Source organism: Drosophila grimshawi, unplaced genomic scaffold (genome assembly GCF_018153295.1).
Source record: "Drosophila grimshawi isolate 15287-2541.00 unplaced genomic scaffold, ASM1815329v1 contig_47, whole genome shotgun sequence".
Classification (NCBI taxonomy): domain Eukaryota; kingdom Metazoa; phylum Arthropoda; class Insecta; order Diptera; family Drosophilidae; genus Drosophila; species Drosophila grimshawi.
Window position 1 is genome coordinate 22185 of NW_025063273.1, and position 14674 is coordinate 36858.

A 14674-nucleotide genomic window follows, 5' to 3' on the forward strand; every position below is an offset into this window, starting at 1 on the left:
CGGAGCTGCCCACCTCCTCATCTGGGAGCGGCGGGCGCAGTGGCGCTAACACACGCTCTGGTCAGCAGCAGCAGCAGCATCAGCAGCATCAGCAGCAGCAGCATCAGCAGCAGCAGCATCAGCAGCAGCAGCAGCATCAGCAGCAGCATCAGCAGCAGCAAAAACGGCAGCACCTACAGCAGCAGCAGCAGCAGCGTCAACATCAGCAGCAGCAGCAGCAGCAGTTAAAACAACAGCAGCAGCAAAAACAGCAGCAGCAGCTAAAACAGCAACAACAGCAGCAACAGCTAAAACAGCAGCAGCAGCAGCAGCAGCAGCAGCTAAAACAACAACAACAGCAGGATCAGCAGCAAACTTCGCCACGGCCTCAATGTGGCCCGGTGGATAATGCACCACGGCTACTTGCAGTTGAGGCAGGTCTAAATAGACTGCTGTTAATGGAACGCAAGGTAGATGCCCTTGTTAACCTGGTGCAAGCCTTTCTGTCCACTAAAGGGAGTGACCTTAGTTCGCTCATACAAGGACATAAAGCTAATTAAATAAAAAATACAGACACCTCAAATTAATACAGCACAACAAGCTATCACAATTTCTACAATTTTTATTACAATATAAACTTCATTATAAATTATAAAATCACAATATAAAAATTACATACTATAAACTACATAATACAACTATAAAACTACAACATAATTATAAAGAATATAAATATAATTATAACATATTAAAATATTAAAATACTAAAACATTAAAATAATATCCAGCGCGATTTCTGCCGCCTGCCGTTAACACTGCGAACTCTCGCCAATATTTGTTGAGGTGTCTGCATATTACTTGCAGTGGCTTCGCTGCTGCCTCCCAACGCTAAAACAAAATTAAATAAATTAAACAAACACGCTACTATGCTATATGGGGACAATTAATGCCCCACTACTTACCGACGACTCCTGTATGATGCGGCGCTGCGGACTGCTCCAGATGCACTCCTGCTATTTTTGGATTTCTGGTGCTCCGTCCCTGCATCGTGATACGTTCGTCTGGTACTCCTGCTATTAAAACAAAATGCATGTTATTAGCTTTTGTTTATCTACAAAACACAAACTGCACTTACCTGTTCATCCATGGCTGACTCCTGATGCGGCTCTTCACGTCGAGGGAGGCTCTTCTTTGTGTCCTTCTCTGATGTTGGCCTGCTGTCCGGGGGAGCCTGTAAAGATTAAGCGTATCAAGTTATTACTTTTTATCATTTTGTACTTTAATTCATTAATTTAATGTTCACTATTCGCAAACATCGTTTGTAAACATCGGCTGGCGTTGCCAGATGGCTGATTTAATCAGCTGTTTTTCTGGCTGCGGCTGGCGCCAACCTTTGTCACAGTGGCTAATTGTACTGTAAAAAATGTTATTTTTAAAATTATTTTATATTTACTTTTTTTTTGTAAAATTTTTTTTCATAAATTCTATTCATATTTGTCTAGTACGTAATGTAAGAACAAATAAAGAAAGGCTTTGCAGGCAACTTTTAGTTGTCTGTGAGCCCTTATTGTGCGAGCATCGCGAGCACCACACTGAAAAAAAAAAAAGAAAGGCTTTGCAGGCAACTTTTAGTTGTCTGTGAGCCCACATTTGAAAAAGCATCGCGAGCACCACACTGAAAAAAAAACACACTGAAAAAAAAAAAAAAAAAAAAAAAGTTAAAAAACTGAAAAAAGTGTAAAAAGTTTAAAAAGTTACAACAACATTTTAGCAACAATTTGCCAAAGTTAAAATGTTTAAACAATAAATATATGCCAAGCAACCAAGCGGCAGCATCATTAATAATAAATAGTTAAAACGGCGCATATAACATCACGCCATTTGTTTTTTCGGCGCAGACAACTCGCTATTAATTAAACAATTAAATCAGTGTTAATCGTTTTCTGTCCTCGTTTTGTGTTTCATTTATACGTGTTAGTGTTCGTCGGCTTTATTGCGGTAAAGCCTTATTTGTGAACTTTGATACGCATGTGCAATGAACTCTTTTCACCAATCGTGCCTGTAGTGTGTATGTGCTGCATACACGCATACTAGAGTGCAACGGTTCTGAACTTGGATAGCATCCACAACGATGGCCAATCAAAACAACTCTAAAGAGAGCGCCATTCCACCGGCACTCGCGCAAGCGCAATTCACTCTCTCGGATCTGCGAGCTCTCTTCTCGGCAGACTCATCACACGATGAGCAAGCAGTGCTGCTTCGCTCTTCGGCAAACTCACCATTTGATGAGCGAGCCGCGTCTGTGCAGTCATCGCTGAGAGCTAATTTCAACTCGCAATCTGTGGAGAGACTTGCAGCCAATGCAGCTACCACCGTTGTGCCCGCCAGCTCGGACACCGACGTCGATATTATGTTTGCTACAACAACTATAAATGCATCAACGTATGAGTCGACACAGCTCAACTTCTCCGAAATGCTGACCGATTTTTGTGGGAAAACGGACAGCACGCTGGAGCCTACTACTACAGCCCAGATGCTACAACAAGCTGCAGAAAAGTCGCTGACTGTCTGCCCTACTCCACGCACTGTAAGTGAACAACCCAAAGCTACTTATGCACAACAGCTGTTGTCCACTACAAGTGCGTGCTCTCCCAGCACAACAATTGTGCCAAAAACAGCTATTTCACAGGCCGCTAAGCGAAAGACAAAGCCGCCAGTTATTGGAGCAAAAATCAAATGCCCTGCACAGCGGGCTTTTGGCTCTTTAAGCTCCAACCGGCTAAAACGCAGATTCGCTGGATTGCCGAGGAAACCTTCTGCCGGTGCTAATCTTTACAGGCGGAGTGTTCCTTCTGAATCTTCTGAATCTGAATCCTCAGTAAGCTGCCCAAATTCCAGCGTGAAAATTGTGCAGCCGAAAGCTAATACTGACCGTGAGCAGAATGTTGCGGTTGAATCCCATATGAAGAGCAACCAGGCGACCTGCTCTGAGGTTAAAATTCCTGCTATTTTTGTGCATGACGTTATTGAAATCCAGCCATTGCTGGATAAAGTTAACAACATTCCGGGCATTGGCAAGTTCACTACCAAATGCTCTAAATTCAATGGAGTCAAATTCATTTGCGAGGATTTGAACACATACCGTGCCCTGTTGAGCGCATTAAAAAATGATGACACTGATCTACATACCCATCAGCTTCGCAGCGACCGTGGGTATAGGGTCGTCATTCGTCAGCTACATCACTCGACACCGACCGAGTGGATTAACAACAAATTACGCAGCCTCGGCTTTGGTGTCAGGAATGTCAACGTTATTAAGCACAATAGGACTCTCCAGCCTATGAACATCTTCGCTGTGGAGCTTCAGCCTACTATTGACAACTTTAATGACACGATCCTGTCTCTCACACTGCTGGGAAACCAGCGAGTTGTTGTGGAGAGACAACTGAGAAGACAGGATCCCGCTCAATGTCATCGCTGTCAACTATTTGGACACACAAAAAATTACTGCCGCCGCCCTTTTATCTGCATGAAGTGTGCGGGAGCGCATCCTTCCACGGCCTGCAGTGCGACGAGGATCGCCAATCCTAAGTGCGCCAATTGCGGAGGCAGCCATGTGTCCTGCTACAAAGGTTGCCCTAAATATAAAGAGGCTCGGGCAAAGCTTCTTATCAACAAACTGCGCTCGGAGCTGCCCACCTCCTCATCTGGGAGCGGCGGGCGCAGTGGCGCTAACACACGCTCTGGTCAGCAGCAGCAGCAGCATCAGCAGCATCAGCAGCAGCAGCATCAGCAGCAGCAGCATCAGCAGCAGCAGCAGCATCAGCAGCAGCATCAGCAGCAGCAAAAACGGCAGCACCTACAGCAGCAGCAGCAGCAGCGTCAACATCAGCAGCAGCAGCAGCAGCAGTTAAAACAACAGCAGCAGCAAAAACAGCAGCAGCAGCTAAAACAGCAACAACAGCAGCAGCAGCTAAAAAGGGAGCAGCAGCAGCAGCAGCAGCAGCAGCAGCTAAAACAACAACAACAGCAGGATCAGCAGCAAACTTCGCCACGGCCTCAATGTGGCCCGGTGGATAATGCACCACGGCTACTTGCAGTTGAGGCAGGTCTAAATAGACTGCTGTTAATGGAACGCAAGGTAGATGCCCTTGTTAACCTGGTGCAAGCCTTTCTGTCCACTAAAGGGAGTGACCTTAGTTCGCTCATACAAGGACATAAAGCTAATTAAATAAAAAAATACAGACACCTCAAATTAATACAGCACAACAAGCTATCACAATTTCTACAATTTTTATTACAATATAAACTTCATTATAAATTATAAAATCACAATATAAAAATTACATACTATAAACTACATAATACAACTATAAAACTACAACATAATTATAAAGAATATAAATATAATTATAACATATTAAAATATTAAAATACTAAAACATTAAAATAATATCCAGCGCGATTTCTGCCGCCTGCCGTTAACACTGCGAACTCTCGCCAATATTTGTTGAGGTGTCTGCATATTACTTGCAGTGGCTTCGCTGCTGCCTCCCAACGCTAAAACAAAATTAAATAAATTAAACAAACACGCTACTATGCTATATGGGGACAATTAATGCCCCACTACTTACCGACGACTCCTGTATGATGCGGCGCTGCGGACTGCTCCAGATGCACTCCTGCTATTTTTGGATTTCTGGTGCTCCGTCCCTGCATCGTGATACGTTCGTCTGGTACTCCTGCTATTAAAACAAAATGCATGTTATTAGCTTTTGTTTATCTACAAAACACAAACTGCACTTACCTGTTCATCCATGGCTGACTCCTGATGCGGCTCTTCACGTCGAGGGAGGCTCTTTTTTGTGTCCTTCTCTGATGTTGGCCTGCTGTCCGGGGGGAGCCTGTAAAGATTAAGCGTATCAAGTTATTACTTTTTATCATTTTGTACTTTAATTCATTAATTTAATGTTCACTATTCGCAAACATCGTTTGTAAACATCGGCTGGCGTTGCCAGATGGCTGATTTAATCAGCTGTTTTTCTGGCTGCGGCTGGCGCCAACCTTTGTCACAGTGGCTAATTGTACTGTAAAAAATGTTATTTTTAAAATTATTTTATATTTACTTTTTTTTTGTAAAATTTTTTTTCATAAATTCTATTCATATTTGTCTAGTACGTAATGTAAGAACAAATAAAGAAAGGCTTTGCAGGCAACTTTTAGTTGTCTGTGAGCCCTTATTGTGGAGCATCGCGAGCACCACACCAAAAAAAAATTTTTTTTTAACTTCTAACCCCCTCCTTTCTTCCCGCTCGGCTTGGGCTGGGGGCGAGAAACAGGACACCGACGTCGATATTATGTTTGCTACAACAACTATAAATGCATCAACGTATGAGTCGACACAGCTCAACTTCTCCGAAATGCTGACCGATTTTTGTGGGAAAACGGACAGCACGCTGGAGCCTACTACTACAGCCCAGATGCTACAACAAGCTGCAGAAAAGTCGCTGACTGTCTGCCCTACTCCACGCACTGTAAGTGAACAACCCAAAGCTACTTATGCACAACAGCTGTTGTCCACTACAAGTGCGTGCTCTCCCAGCACAACAATTGTGCCAAAAACAGCTATTTCACAGGCCGCTAAGCGAAAGACAAAGCCGCCAGTTATTGGAGCAAAAATCAAATGCCCTGCACAGCGGACTTTTGGCTCTTTAAGCTCCAACCGGCTAAAACGCAGATTCGCTGGATTGCCGAGGAAACCTTCTGCCGGTGCTAATCTTTACAGGCGGAGTGTTCCTTCTGAATCTTCTGAATCTGAATCCTCAGTAAGCTGCCCAAATTCCAGCGTGAAAATTGTGCAGCCGAAAGCTAATACTGACCGTGAGCAGAATGTTGCGGTTGAATCCCATATGAAGAGCAACCAGGCGACCTGCTCTGAGGTTAAAATTCCTGCTATTTTTGTGCACGACGTTATTGAAATCCAGCCATTGCTGGATAAAGCTAACAGCATTCCGGGCATCGGCAAGTTCACTACCATATGCTCTAACTCCAATGGAGTGAAATTCATTTGCGAGGATTTGAACACATACCGTGCCCTGTTGAGCGCATTAAAAAATGATGACACTGATCTACATACCCATCAGCTTCGCAGCGACCGTGGGTATAGGGTCGTCATTCGTCAGCTACATCACTCGACACCGACCGAGTGGATTAACAACAAATTACGCAGCCTCGGCTTTGGTGTCAGGAATGTCAACGTTATTAAGCACAATAGGACTCTCCAGCCTATGAACATCTTCGCCGTGGAGCTTCAGCCTACTATTGACAACTCTAACGACGGGATCCTGTCTCTCACACTGCTGGGAAACCAGCGAGTTGTAGTGGAGAGACAACTGAGAAGACAGGATCCCGCTCAATGTCATCGCTGCCAGCTATTTGGACACACAAAAAATTACTGCCGCCGCCCTTTTATCTGCATGAAGTGTGCGGGAGCGCATCCTTCCACGGCCTGCAGCGCGACGAGGATCGCCAATCCTAAGTGCGCCAATTGCGGAGGCAGCCATGTGTCCTGCTACAAAGGTTGCCCTAAATATAAGGAGGCTCGGGCAAAGCTTCTCTACAACAAACTGCGCTCGGAGCTGCCCAGCTCCTCATCTGGGAGCGGCGGGCGCAGTGGCGCTAACACACGCTCTGGTCAGCAGCAGCAGCAGCAGCGGCAGCGGCAGCATCAGCATCAGCAGCAGCAAAAACGGCAGCACCAACAGCAGCAGCAGCAGCAGCGTCAACATCAGCAGCAGCAGCAGCAGCAGTTAAAACAGCAGCAGCATCAGCAGCAGCAAAAACAGCAGCAGCAACAGCAGCAGCAGCATCAGCAGCAGCAGCAGCAGCATCAGCAGCAGCTAAAACAGCAGCAGCAGCAGCAGCAGCAGCAGCAGCAGCAGCAGCAGCAGCAGCAGCAGCAGCTAAAACAACAACAACAGCAGGACCAGCAGCAAACTTCGCCACGGCTTCAATGTGGACCGGTGGATAATGCACCACGGCCACTAGCAGTTGAGGCAAGCCTAAATAGACTGCTGTTAATGGAACGTAAGGTTGATGCCCTTGTTAATCTGGTGCACGCCCTTGTGTCCACTAATGGGAATGACCTCAGTTCCCTCATACAAGGACATAAAGCTAATTAAAATAAAAATACAGACACCTCAAACATTAATTCAGCACAACAAGCTATTACAAATTTTTTACAAATTTATTACATTATAAACTTCACTATAAATTATAAAATCACAATATAAAAATTACATATTATAAACTACATAGTATAACTATAAAACTACAACATATTATAAAAATATAAATATAATTATAACATATTAAAATACTAAAATATTAAAATATCCAGCGTGACTTCTGTTGCCTGCCGTTAACACAGCGCACTCCTGCTAATATTTGATTGAGGTGTCTGCCTATTACCTGCAGTGGCTTTGCTGCTGCCTCCCAACCCTAAAACAAAATTAAATAAATTAAACAAACACGCTACTATGCTGTATGGGGACAATTAATGCCTCACTACTTACCGACGACTCCTGTATGATGCGGCGCTGCGGACTGCTCCAGATGCACTCCTGCTATTTTTGGATCTCTGGTGCTCCGTCCCTGCATCGTGATACGTTCGTCTGGTACTCCTGCTATTAAAACAAAATGCTTGTTATTAGCTTTTGTTTATCTACAAAACACAAACTGCACTTACCTGTTCATCCATGGCTGACTCCTGATGCGGCTCTTCACGTCGAGGGAGGCTCTTCTTTGTGTCCTTCTTTGATGTTGGCCTGCTGTCCGGGGGAGCCTGTAAAGATTAAGCGTATCATAGTTATTACTTTTTATCATTTTGTACTTCTATTTTAATAACTTAAATGTTTCACTAATTCGCAAACATCGTTTGTAAACATCGGCTGGCGTTGCCAGATGGCTTATTTAAACAGCTGTTTTTCTGGCTGCAGCCGGCGCCAACCTTTGTCACAGTGGCTAATTGTACTGTAAAAAAATGTTATTTTTCAAAATTATTTTATATTTACTTTTTTTTTGTAAAATTTTTTTTTCATAAATTCTTTTCATATTTGTCTAGTACGTAATGTAAGAACAAATAAAGAAAGGCTTTGCAGGCAACTTTTAGTTGTCTGTGAGCCCTTATTGTGCGAGCATCGCGAGCACCACACTGAAAAAACCACACTGAAAAAAAACTATTGTTTTCAAAAAACCACTTTACTGTAAAATTTTATGTTAAATTTATTTTATATTTATTTTTTTTTTAAAAATTTTTAAATTATAATGTAAGAACAAATAAAGAAAGGCTTTGCAGGCAACTTTTAGTTGAGAAACCACACTGAAAAAAACCCCACTGAAAAAAAAAAGAAAAAAACCCCACTGAAAAAAAAAAACCACACTGAAAAAAACACTGAAAAAAAAAAAAAAAAAAAAAGTTAAAAAACTGAAAAAAGTGTAAAAAGTTTAAAAAGTTACAACAACATTTTAGCAACAATTTGCCAAAGTTAAAATGTTTAAACAATAAATATATGCCAAGCAACCAAGCGGCAGCATCATTAATAATAAATAGTTAAAACGGCGCATATAACATCACGCCATTTGTTTTTTCGGCGCAGACAACTCGCTATTAATTAAACAATTAAATCAGTGTTAATCGTTTTCTGTCCTCGTTTTGTGTTTCATTTATACGTGTTAGTGTTCGTCGGCTTTATTGCGGTAAAGCCTTATTTGTGAACTTTGATACGCATGTGCAATGAACTCTTTTCACCAATCGTGCCTGTAGTGTGTATGTGCTGCATACACGCATACTAGAGTGCAACGGTTCTGAACTTGGATAGCATCCACAACGATGGCCAATCAAAACAACTCTAAAGAGAGCGCCATTCCACCGGCACTCGCGCAAGCGCAATTCACTCTCTCGGATCTGCGAGCTCTCTTCTCAGCAGACTCATCACACGATGAGCAAGCAGTGCTGCTTCGCTCTTCGGCAAACTCACCATTTGATGAGCGAGCCGCGTCTGTGCAGTCATCGCTGAGAGCTAATTTCAACTCGCAGTCTGTGGAGAGACTTGCAGCCAATGCAGCTACCACCGTTGTGCCCGCCAGCTCGGACACCGACGTCGATATTATGTTTGCTACAACAACTATAAATGCATCAACGTATGAGTCGACACAGCTCAACTTCTCCGAAATGCTGACCGATTTTTGTGGGAAAACGGACAGCACGCTGGAGCCTACTACTACAGCCCAGATGCTACAACAAGCTGCAGAAAAGTCGCTGACTGTCTGCCCTACTCCACGCACTGTAAGTGAACAACCCAAAGCTACTTATGCACAACAGCTGTTGTCCACTACAAGTGCGTGCTCTCCCAGCACAACAATTGTGCCAAAAACAGCTATTTCACAGGCCGCTAAGCGAAAGACAAAGCCGCCAGTTATTGGAGCAAAAATCAAATGCCCTGCACAGCGGGCTTTTGGCTCTTTAAGCTCCAACCGGCTAAAACGCAGATTCGCTGGATTGCCGAGGAAACCTTCTGCCGGTGCTAATCTTTACAGGCGGAGTGTTCCTTCTGAATCTTCTGAATCTGAATCCTCAGTAAGCTGCCCAAATTCCAGCGTGAAAATTGTGCAGCCGAAAGCTAATACTGACCGTGAGCAGAATGTTGCGGTTGAATCCCATATGAAGAGCAACCAGGCGACCTGCTCTGAGGTTAAAATTCCTGCTATTTTTGTGCATGACGTTATTGAAATCCAGCCATTGCTGGATAAAGTTAACAACATTCCGGGCATTGGCAAGTTCACTACCAAATGCTCTAAATTCAATGGAGTCAAATTCATTTGCGAGGATTTGAACACATACCGTGCCCTGTTGAGCGCATTAAAAAATGATGACACTGATCTACATACCCATCAGCTTCGCAGCGACCGTGGGTATAGGGTCGTCATTCGTCAGCTACATCACTCGACACCGACCGAGTGGATTAACAACAAATTACGCAGCCTCGGCTTTGGTGTCAGGAATGTCAACGTTATTAAGCACAATAGGACTCTCCAGCCTATGAACATCTTCGCTGTGGAGCTTCAGCCTACTATTGACAACTTTAATGACACGATCCTGTCTCTCACACTGCTGGGAAACCAGCGAGTTGTAGTGGAGAGACAACTGAGAAGACAGGATCCCGCTCAATGTCATCGCTGCCAGCTATTTGGACACACAAAAAATTACTGCCGCCGCCCTTTTATCTGCATGAAGTGTGCGGGAGCGCATCCTTCCACGGCCTGCAGCGCGACGAGGATCGCCAATCCTAAGTGCGCCAATTGCGGAGGCAGCCATGTGTCCTGCTACAAAGGTTGCCCTAAATATAAGGAGGCTCGGGCAAAGCTTCTCTACAACAAACTGCGCTCGGAGCTGCCCACCTCCTCATCTGGGAGCGGCGGGCGCAGTGGCGCTAACACACGCTCTGGCCAGCAGCAGCAGCAGCAGCAGCATCAGCAGCAGCAGCAGCAGCAGCAGCATCAGCAGCAGCAGCAGCATCAGCAGCAGCATCAGCAGCAGCAAAAACGGCAGCATCAACAGCAGCAGCAGCAGCAGCGTCAACATCAGCAGCAGCAGCAGCAGCAGTTAAAACAGCAGCAGCAGCAGCAGCAGAAAAAACAGCAGCAGCAGCAGCAGCAGCAGCAGCAGCTAAAACAACAACAACAGCAGGACCAGCAGCAAACTTCGCCACGGCTTCAATGTGGACCGGTGGATAATGCACCACGGCTGCTAGCAGTTGAGGCAAGTCTAAATAGACTGCTGTTAATGGAACGTAAGGTTGATGCCCTTGTTAATCTGGTGCAAGCCTTTCTGTCCACTAAAGGGAATGACATTAGTTCCCTTATCCAAGGACATAAAGCTAATTAAAATAAAAATACAGACACCTCAAACACTAATTCAGCACAACAAGCTATTACAAATTTTTTACAAATTTATTGCATTATAAACTTCACTATAAATTATAAAATCACAATATAAAAATGACATATTATAAACTACATAACACAACTATATATCTACAACATAATTATAAAAATATAAATATAAATATCACATATTAAAATATTTAAATACTAAATTATTAAAATAATATCCAGCGCGACTTCTGCCGCCTGCCGCTAACACAACGCACTCCCGCTAAAGTTGATTGAGGTGTCTGACTATTAACTGCAGCGGCTCCGCTGTTGCAATCCAATCCTAAAACAAAATTAAACAAACACGTTACTATGATGTATGGGGACAATTAATGCCTCACTACTTACCGACGACTCCTGTATGATGCGGCGCTGCGGACTGCTCCAGATGCACTCCTGCTATTATTGGATCTCTGGTGCTCCGTCCCTGCGTCGTTCTGCGTGAGTCTGGGCACTCCTGCTATTAAAACAAAATGCTTGTTATTAGCTTTTGTTTATCTACAAAACACAAACTGCACTTACCTGTTCATCCATGGCTGACTCCTGATGCGGCTCTTCACGTCGAGGGAGGCTCTTCTTTGTGTCCTTCTCTGATGTTGGCCTGCTGTCCGGGGGAGCCTGTAAAGATTAAGCGTATCATAGTTATTACTTTTATCATTTTGTACTTTAATTCATTAATTTAATGTTCACTATTCGCAAACATCGTTTGTAAACATCGGCTGGCGTTGCCAGATGGCTGATTTAATCAGCTGTTTTTCTGGCTGCGGCTGGCGCCAACCTTTGTCACAGTGGCTAATTGTACTGTAAAAAATGTTATTTTTAAAATTATTTTATATTTACTTTTTTTTTGTAAAATTTTTTTTTCATAAATTCTATTCATATTTGTCTAGTACGTAATGTAAGAACAAATAAAGAAAGGCTTTGCAGGCAACTTTTAGTTGTCTGTGAGCCCTTATTGTGCGAGCATCGCGAGCACCACACTGAAAAAACCACACTGAAAAAAAAACCACACTGAAAAAAAAAAAAAAAAACCACACTGAAAAAAACCACACTGAAAAAAAAAAAAAAAAAAAAAAAAAAGTTAAAAAAACTGAAAAAGTGTAAAAAGTTTAAAAAGTTACAACAACATTTTAGCAACAATTTGCCAAAGTTAAAATGTTTAAACAATAAACATATGCCAAGCAACCAAGCGGCAGCATCATTAATAATAAATAGTTAAAACGGCGCATATAACATCACGCCATTTGTTTTTTCGGCGCAGACAACTCGCTATTAATTAAACAATTAAATCAGTGTTAATCGTTTTCTGTCCTCGTTTTGTGTTTCATTTATACGTGTTAGTGTTCGTCGGCTTTATTGCGGTAAAGCCTTATTTGTGAACTTTGATACGCATGTGCAATGAACTCTTTTCACCAATCGTGCCTGTAGTGTGTATGTGCTGCATACACGCATACTAGAGTGCAACGGTTCTGAACTTGGATAGCATCCACAACGATGGCCAATCAAAACAACTCTAAAGAGAGCGCCATTCCACCGGCACTCGCGCAAGCGCAATTCACTCTCTCGGATCTGCGAGCTCTCTTCTCAGCAGACTCATCACACGATGAGCAAGCAGTGCTGCTTCGCTCTTCGGCAAACTCACCATTTGATGAGCGAGCCGCGTCTGTGCAGTCATCGCTGAGAGCTAATTTCAACTCGCAATCTGTGGAGAGACTTGCAGCCAATGCAGCTACCACCGTTGTGCCCGCCAGCTCGGACACCGACGTCGATATTATGTTTGCTACAACAACTATAAATGCATCAACGTATGAGTCGACACAGCTCAACTTCTCCGAAATGCTGACCGATTTTTGTGGGAAAACGGACAGCACGCTGGAGCCTACTACTACAGCCCAGATGCTACAACAAGCTGCAGAAAAGTCGCTGACTGTCTGCCCTACTCCACGCACTGTAAGTGAACAACCCAAAGCTACTTATGCACAACAGCTGTTGTCCACTACAAGTGCGTGCTCTCCCAGCACAACAATTGTGCCAAAAACAGCTATTTCACAGGCCGCTAAGCGAAAAACAAAGCCGCCAGTTATTGGAGCAAAAATCAAATGCCCTGCACAGCGGGCTTTTGGCTCTTTAAGCTCCAACCGGCTAAAACGCAGATTCGCTGGATTGCCGAGGAAACCTTCTGCCGGTGCTAATCTTTACAGGCGGAGTGTTCCTTCTGAATCTTCTGAATCTGAATCCTTAGTAAGCTGCCCAAATTCCAGCGTGAAAATTGTGCAGCCGAAAGCTAATACTGACCGTGAGCAGAATGTTGCGGTTGAATCCCATATGAAGAGCAACCAGGCGACCTGCTCTGAGGTTAAAATTCCTGCTATTTTTGTGCATGACGTTATTGAAATCCAGCCATTGCTGGATAAAGTTAACAACATTCCGGGCATCGGCAAGTTCACTACCAAATGCTCTAAATTCAATGGAGTCAAATTCATTTGCGAGGATTTGAACACATACCGTGCCCTGTTGAGCGCATTAAAAAATGATGACACTGATCTACATACCCATCAGCTTCGCAGCGACCGTGGGTATAGGGTCGTCATTCGCCAGCTACATCACTCGACACCGACCGAGTGGATAAACAACACATTACGCAGCCTCGGCTTTGGTGTCAGGAATGTCAACGTTATTAAGCACAATAGGACTCTCCAGCCTATGAACATCTTCGCTGTGGAGCTTCAGCCTACTATTGACAACTTTAATGATACGATCCTGTCTCTCACACTGCTGGGAAACCAGCGAGTTGTTGTGGAGAGACAACTGAGAAGACAGGATCCCGCTCAATGTCATCGCTGTCAACTATTTGGACACACTAAAAATTACTGCCGCCGCCCTTTTATCTGCATGAAGTGTGCGGGAGCGCATCCTTCCACGGCCTGCAGTGCGACGAGGATCGCCAATCCTAAGTGCGCCAATTGCGGAGGCAGCCATGTGTCCTGCTACAAAGGTTGCCCCAAATATAAAGAGGCTCGGGCAAAGCTTCTTATCAACAAACTGCGCTCGGAGCTGCCCACCTCCTCATCTGGGAGCGGCGGGCGCAGTGGTGCTAACACACGCTCTGGCCAGCAGCAGCAGCAGCAGCGGCAGCGGCAGCATCAGCAGCAGCAAAAACAGCAGCACCAACAGCAGCAGCAGCAGCAGCGTCAACATCAGCAGCAGCAGCAGCAGCAGTTAAAACAGCAGCAGCATCAGCAGCAGCTAAAACAGCAGCAGCAACAGCAGCAGCAGCTAAAACAGCAGCAGCAACAGCAGCATCAGCAGCAGCTAAAACAGCAGCAGCAACAGCAGCAGCAGCAGCAGCATCAGCAGCAGCAGCATCAGCAGCTAATACAACAACAACAGCAGGACCAGCAGCCAACTTCGCCACGGCTTCAATGTGGTCCGGTGGATAATGCACCACGGCTACTTGCAGTTGAGGCAGGTCTAAATAGACTGCTGTTAATGGAACGCAAGGTAGATGCCCTTGTTAACCTGGTGCAAGCCTTTCTGTCCACTAAAGGGAGTGACCTTAGTTCGCTCATACAAGGACATAAAGCTAATTAAATAAAAATACAGACACCTCAAATTAATACAGCACAACAAGCTATCACAATTTCTACAATTTTATTACAATATAAACTTCATTATAAATTATAAAATCACAATATAAAAATTA

At 44.1% G+C, this 14674-nt stretch overlaps 2 protein-coding genes across 12 annotated transcripts in view; both read right to left on the bottom strand.

Annotated features, from left to right (window-relative positions):
- Nucleotides 1-758: 758 nt before the first annotated feature.
- Nucleotides 759-4871, bottom strand: LOC122322634. 3 transcript variants are annotated; one of them, XM_043215732.1, is made up of 5 exons: nucleotides 4787-4829; nucleotides 4614-4727; nucleotides 1115-1210; nucleotides 942-1052; nucleotides 759-867 (listed from the first exon to the last, which is right to left on the bottom strand). In XM_043215732.1, the coding sequence occupies exons 1-5, from the start codon at nucleotides 4792-4794 to the stop codon at nucleotides 834-836; spliced, it is 363 nt and encodes a 120-aa protein (XP_043071667.1). In that variant the 5' UTR covers nucleotides 4795-4829; the 3' UTR covers nucleotides 759-833. The 3 variants fall into 3 exon arrangements, 2 of the variants coding, with proteins under 2 accessions (XP_043071667.1, XP_043071668.1); XM_043215733.1 differs by having other exon boundaries at nucleotides 762-867; nucleotides 4614-4724; nucleotides 4787-4871; XR_006246733.1 differs by lacking the exons at nucleotides 759-867; nucleotides 942-1052; nucleotides 1115-1210 and adding an exon at nucleotides 4431-4539 and having other exon boundaries at nucleotides 4614-4724; nucleotides 4787-4871.
- Nucleotides 4872-11100: 6229 nt separating this feature from the next.
- LOC116806334 overlaps nucleotides 11101-14674 on the bottom strand; it is a 32710-nt gene continuing 29136 nt past the window's right edge. For 2 of the 9 annotated variants that reach the window (XM_043215714.1, XM_043215717.1), the window contains exons 4-6: nucleotides 11494-11589; nucleotides 11320-11431; nucleotides 11101-11254 (exon numbers count right to left, since the gene is read on the bottom strand). In XM_043215714.1, the coding sequence (XP_043071649.1) occupies nucleotides 11374-11431; nucleotides 11494-11589 (154 nt within the window). In that variant the 3' untranslated portion in view covers nucleotides 11101-11254; nucleotides 11320-11373. Of the gene's footprint in view, nucleotides 11255-11319; nucleotides 11432-11493; nucleotides 11590-11811; nucleotides 11854-14674 lie in introns of those variants that run through there. The other 7 variants (XM_043215727.1, XM_043215726.1, XM_043215719.1 and 4 more) reach the window with 6 other exon arrangements.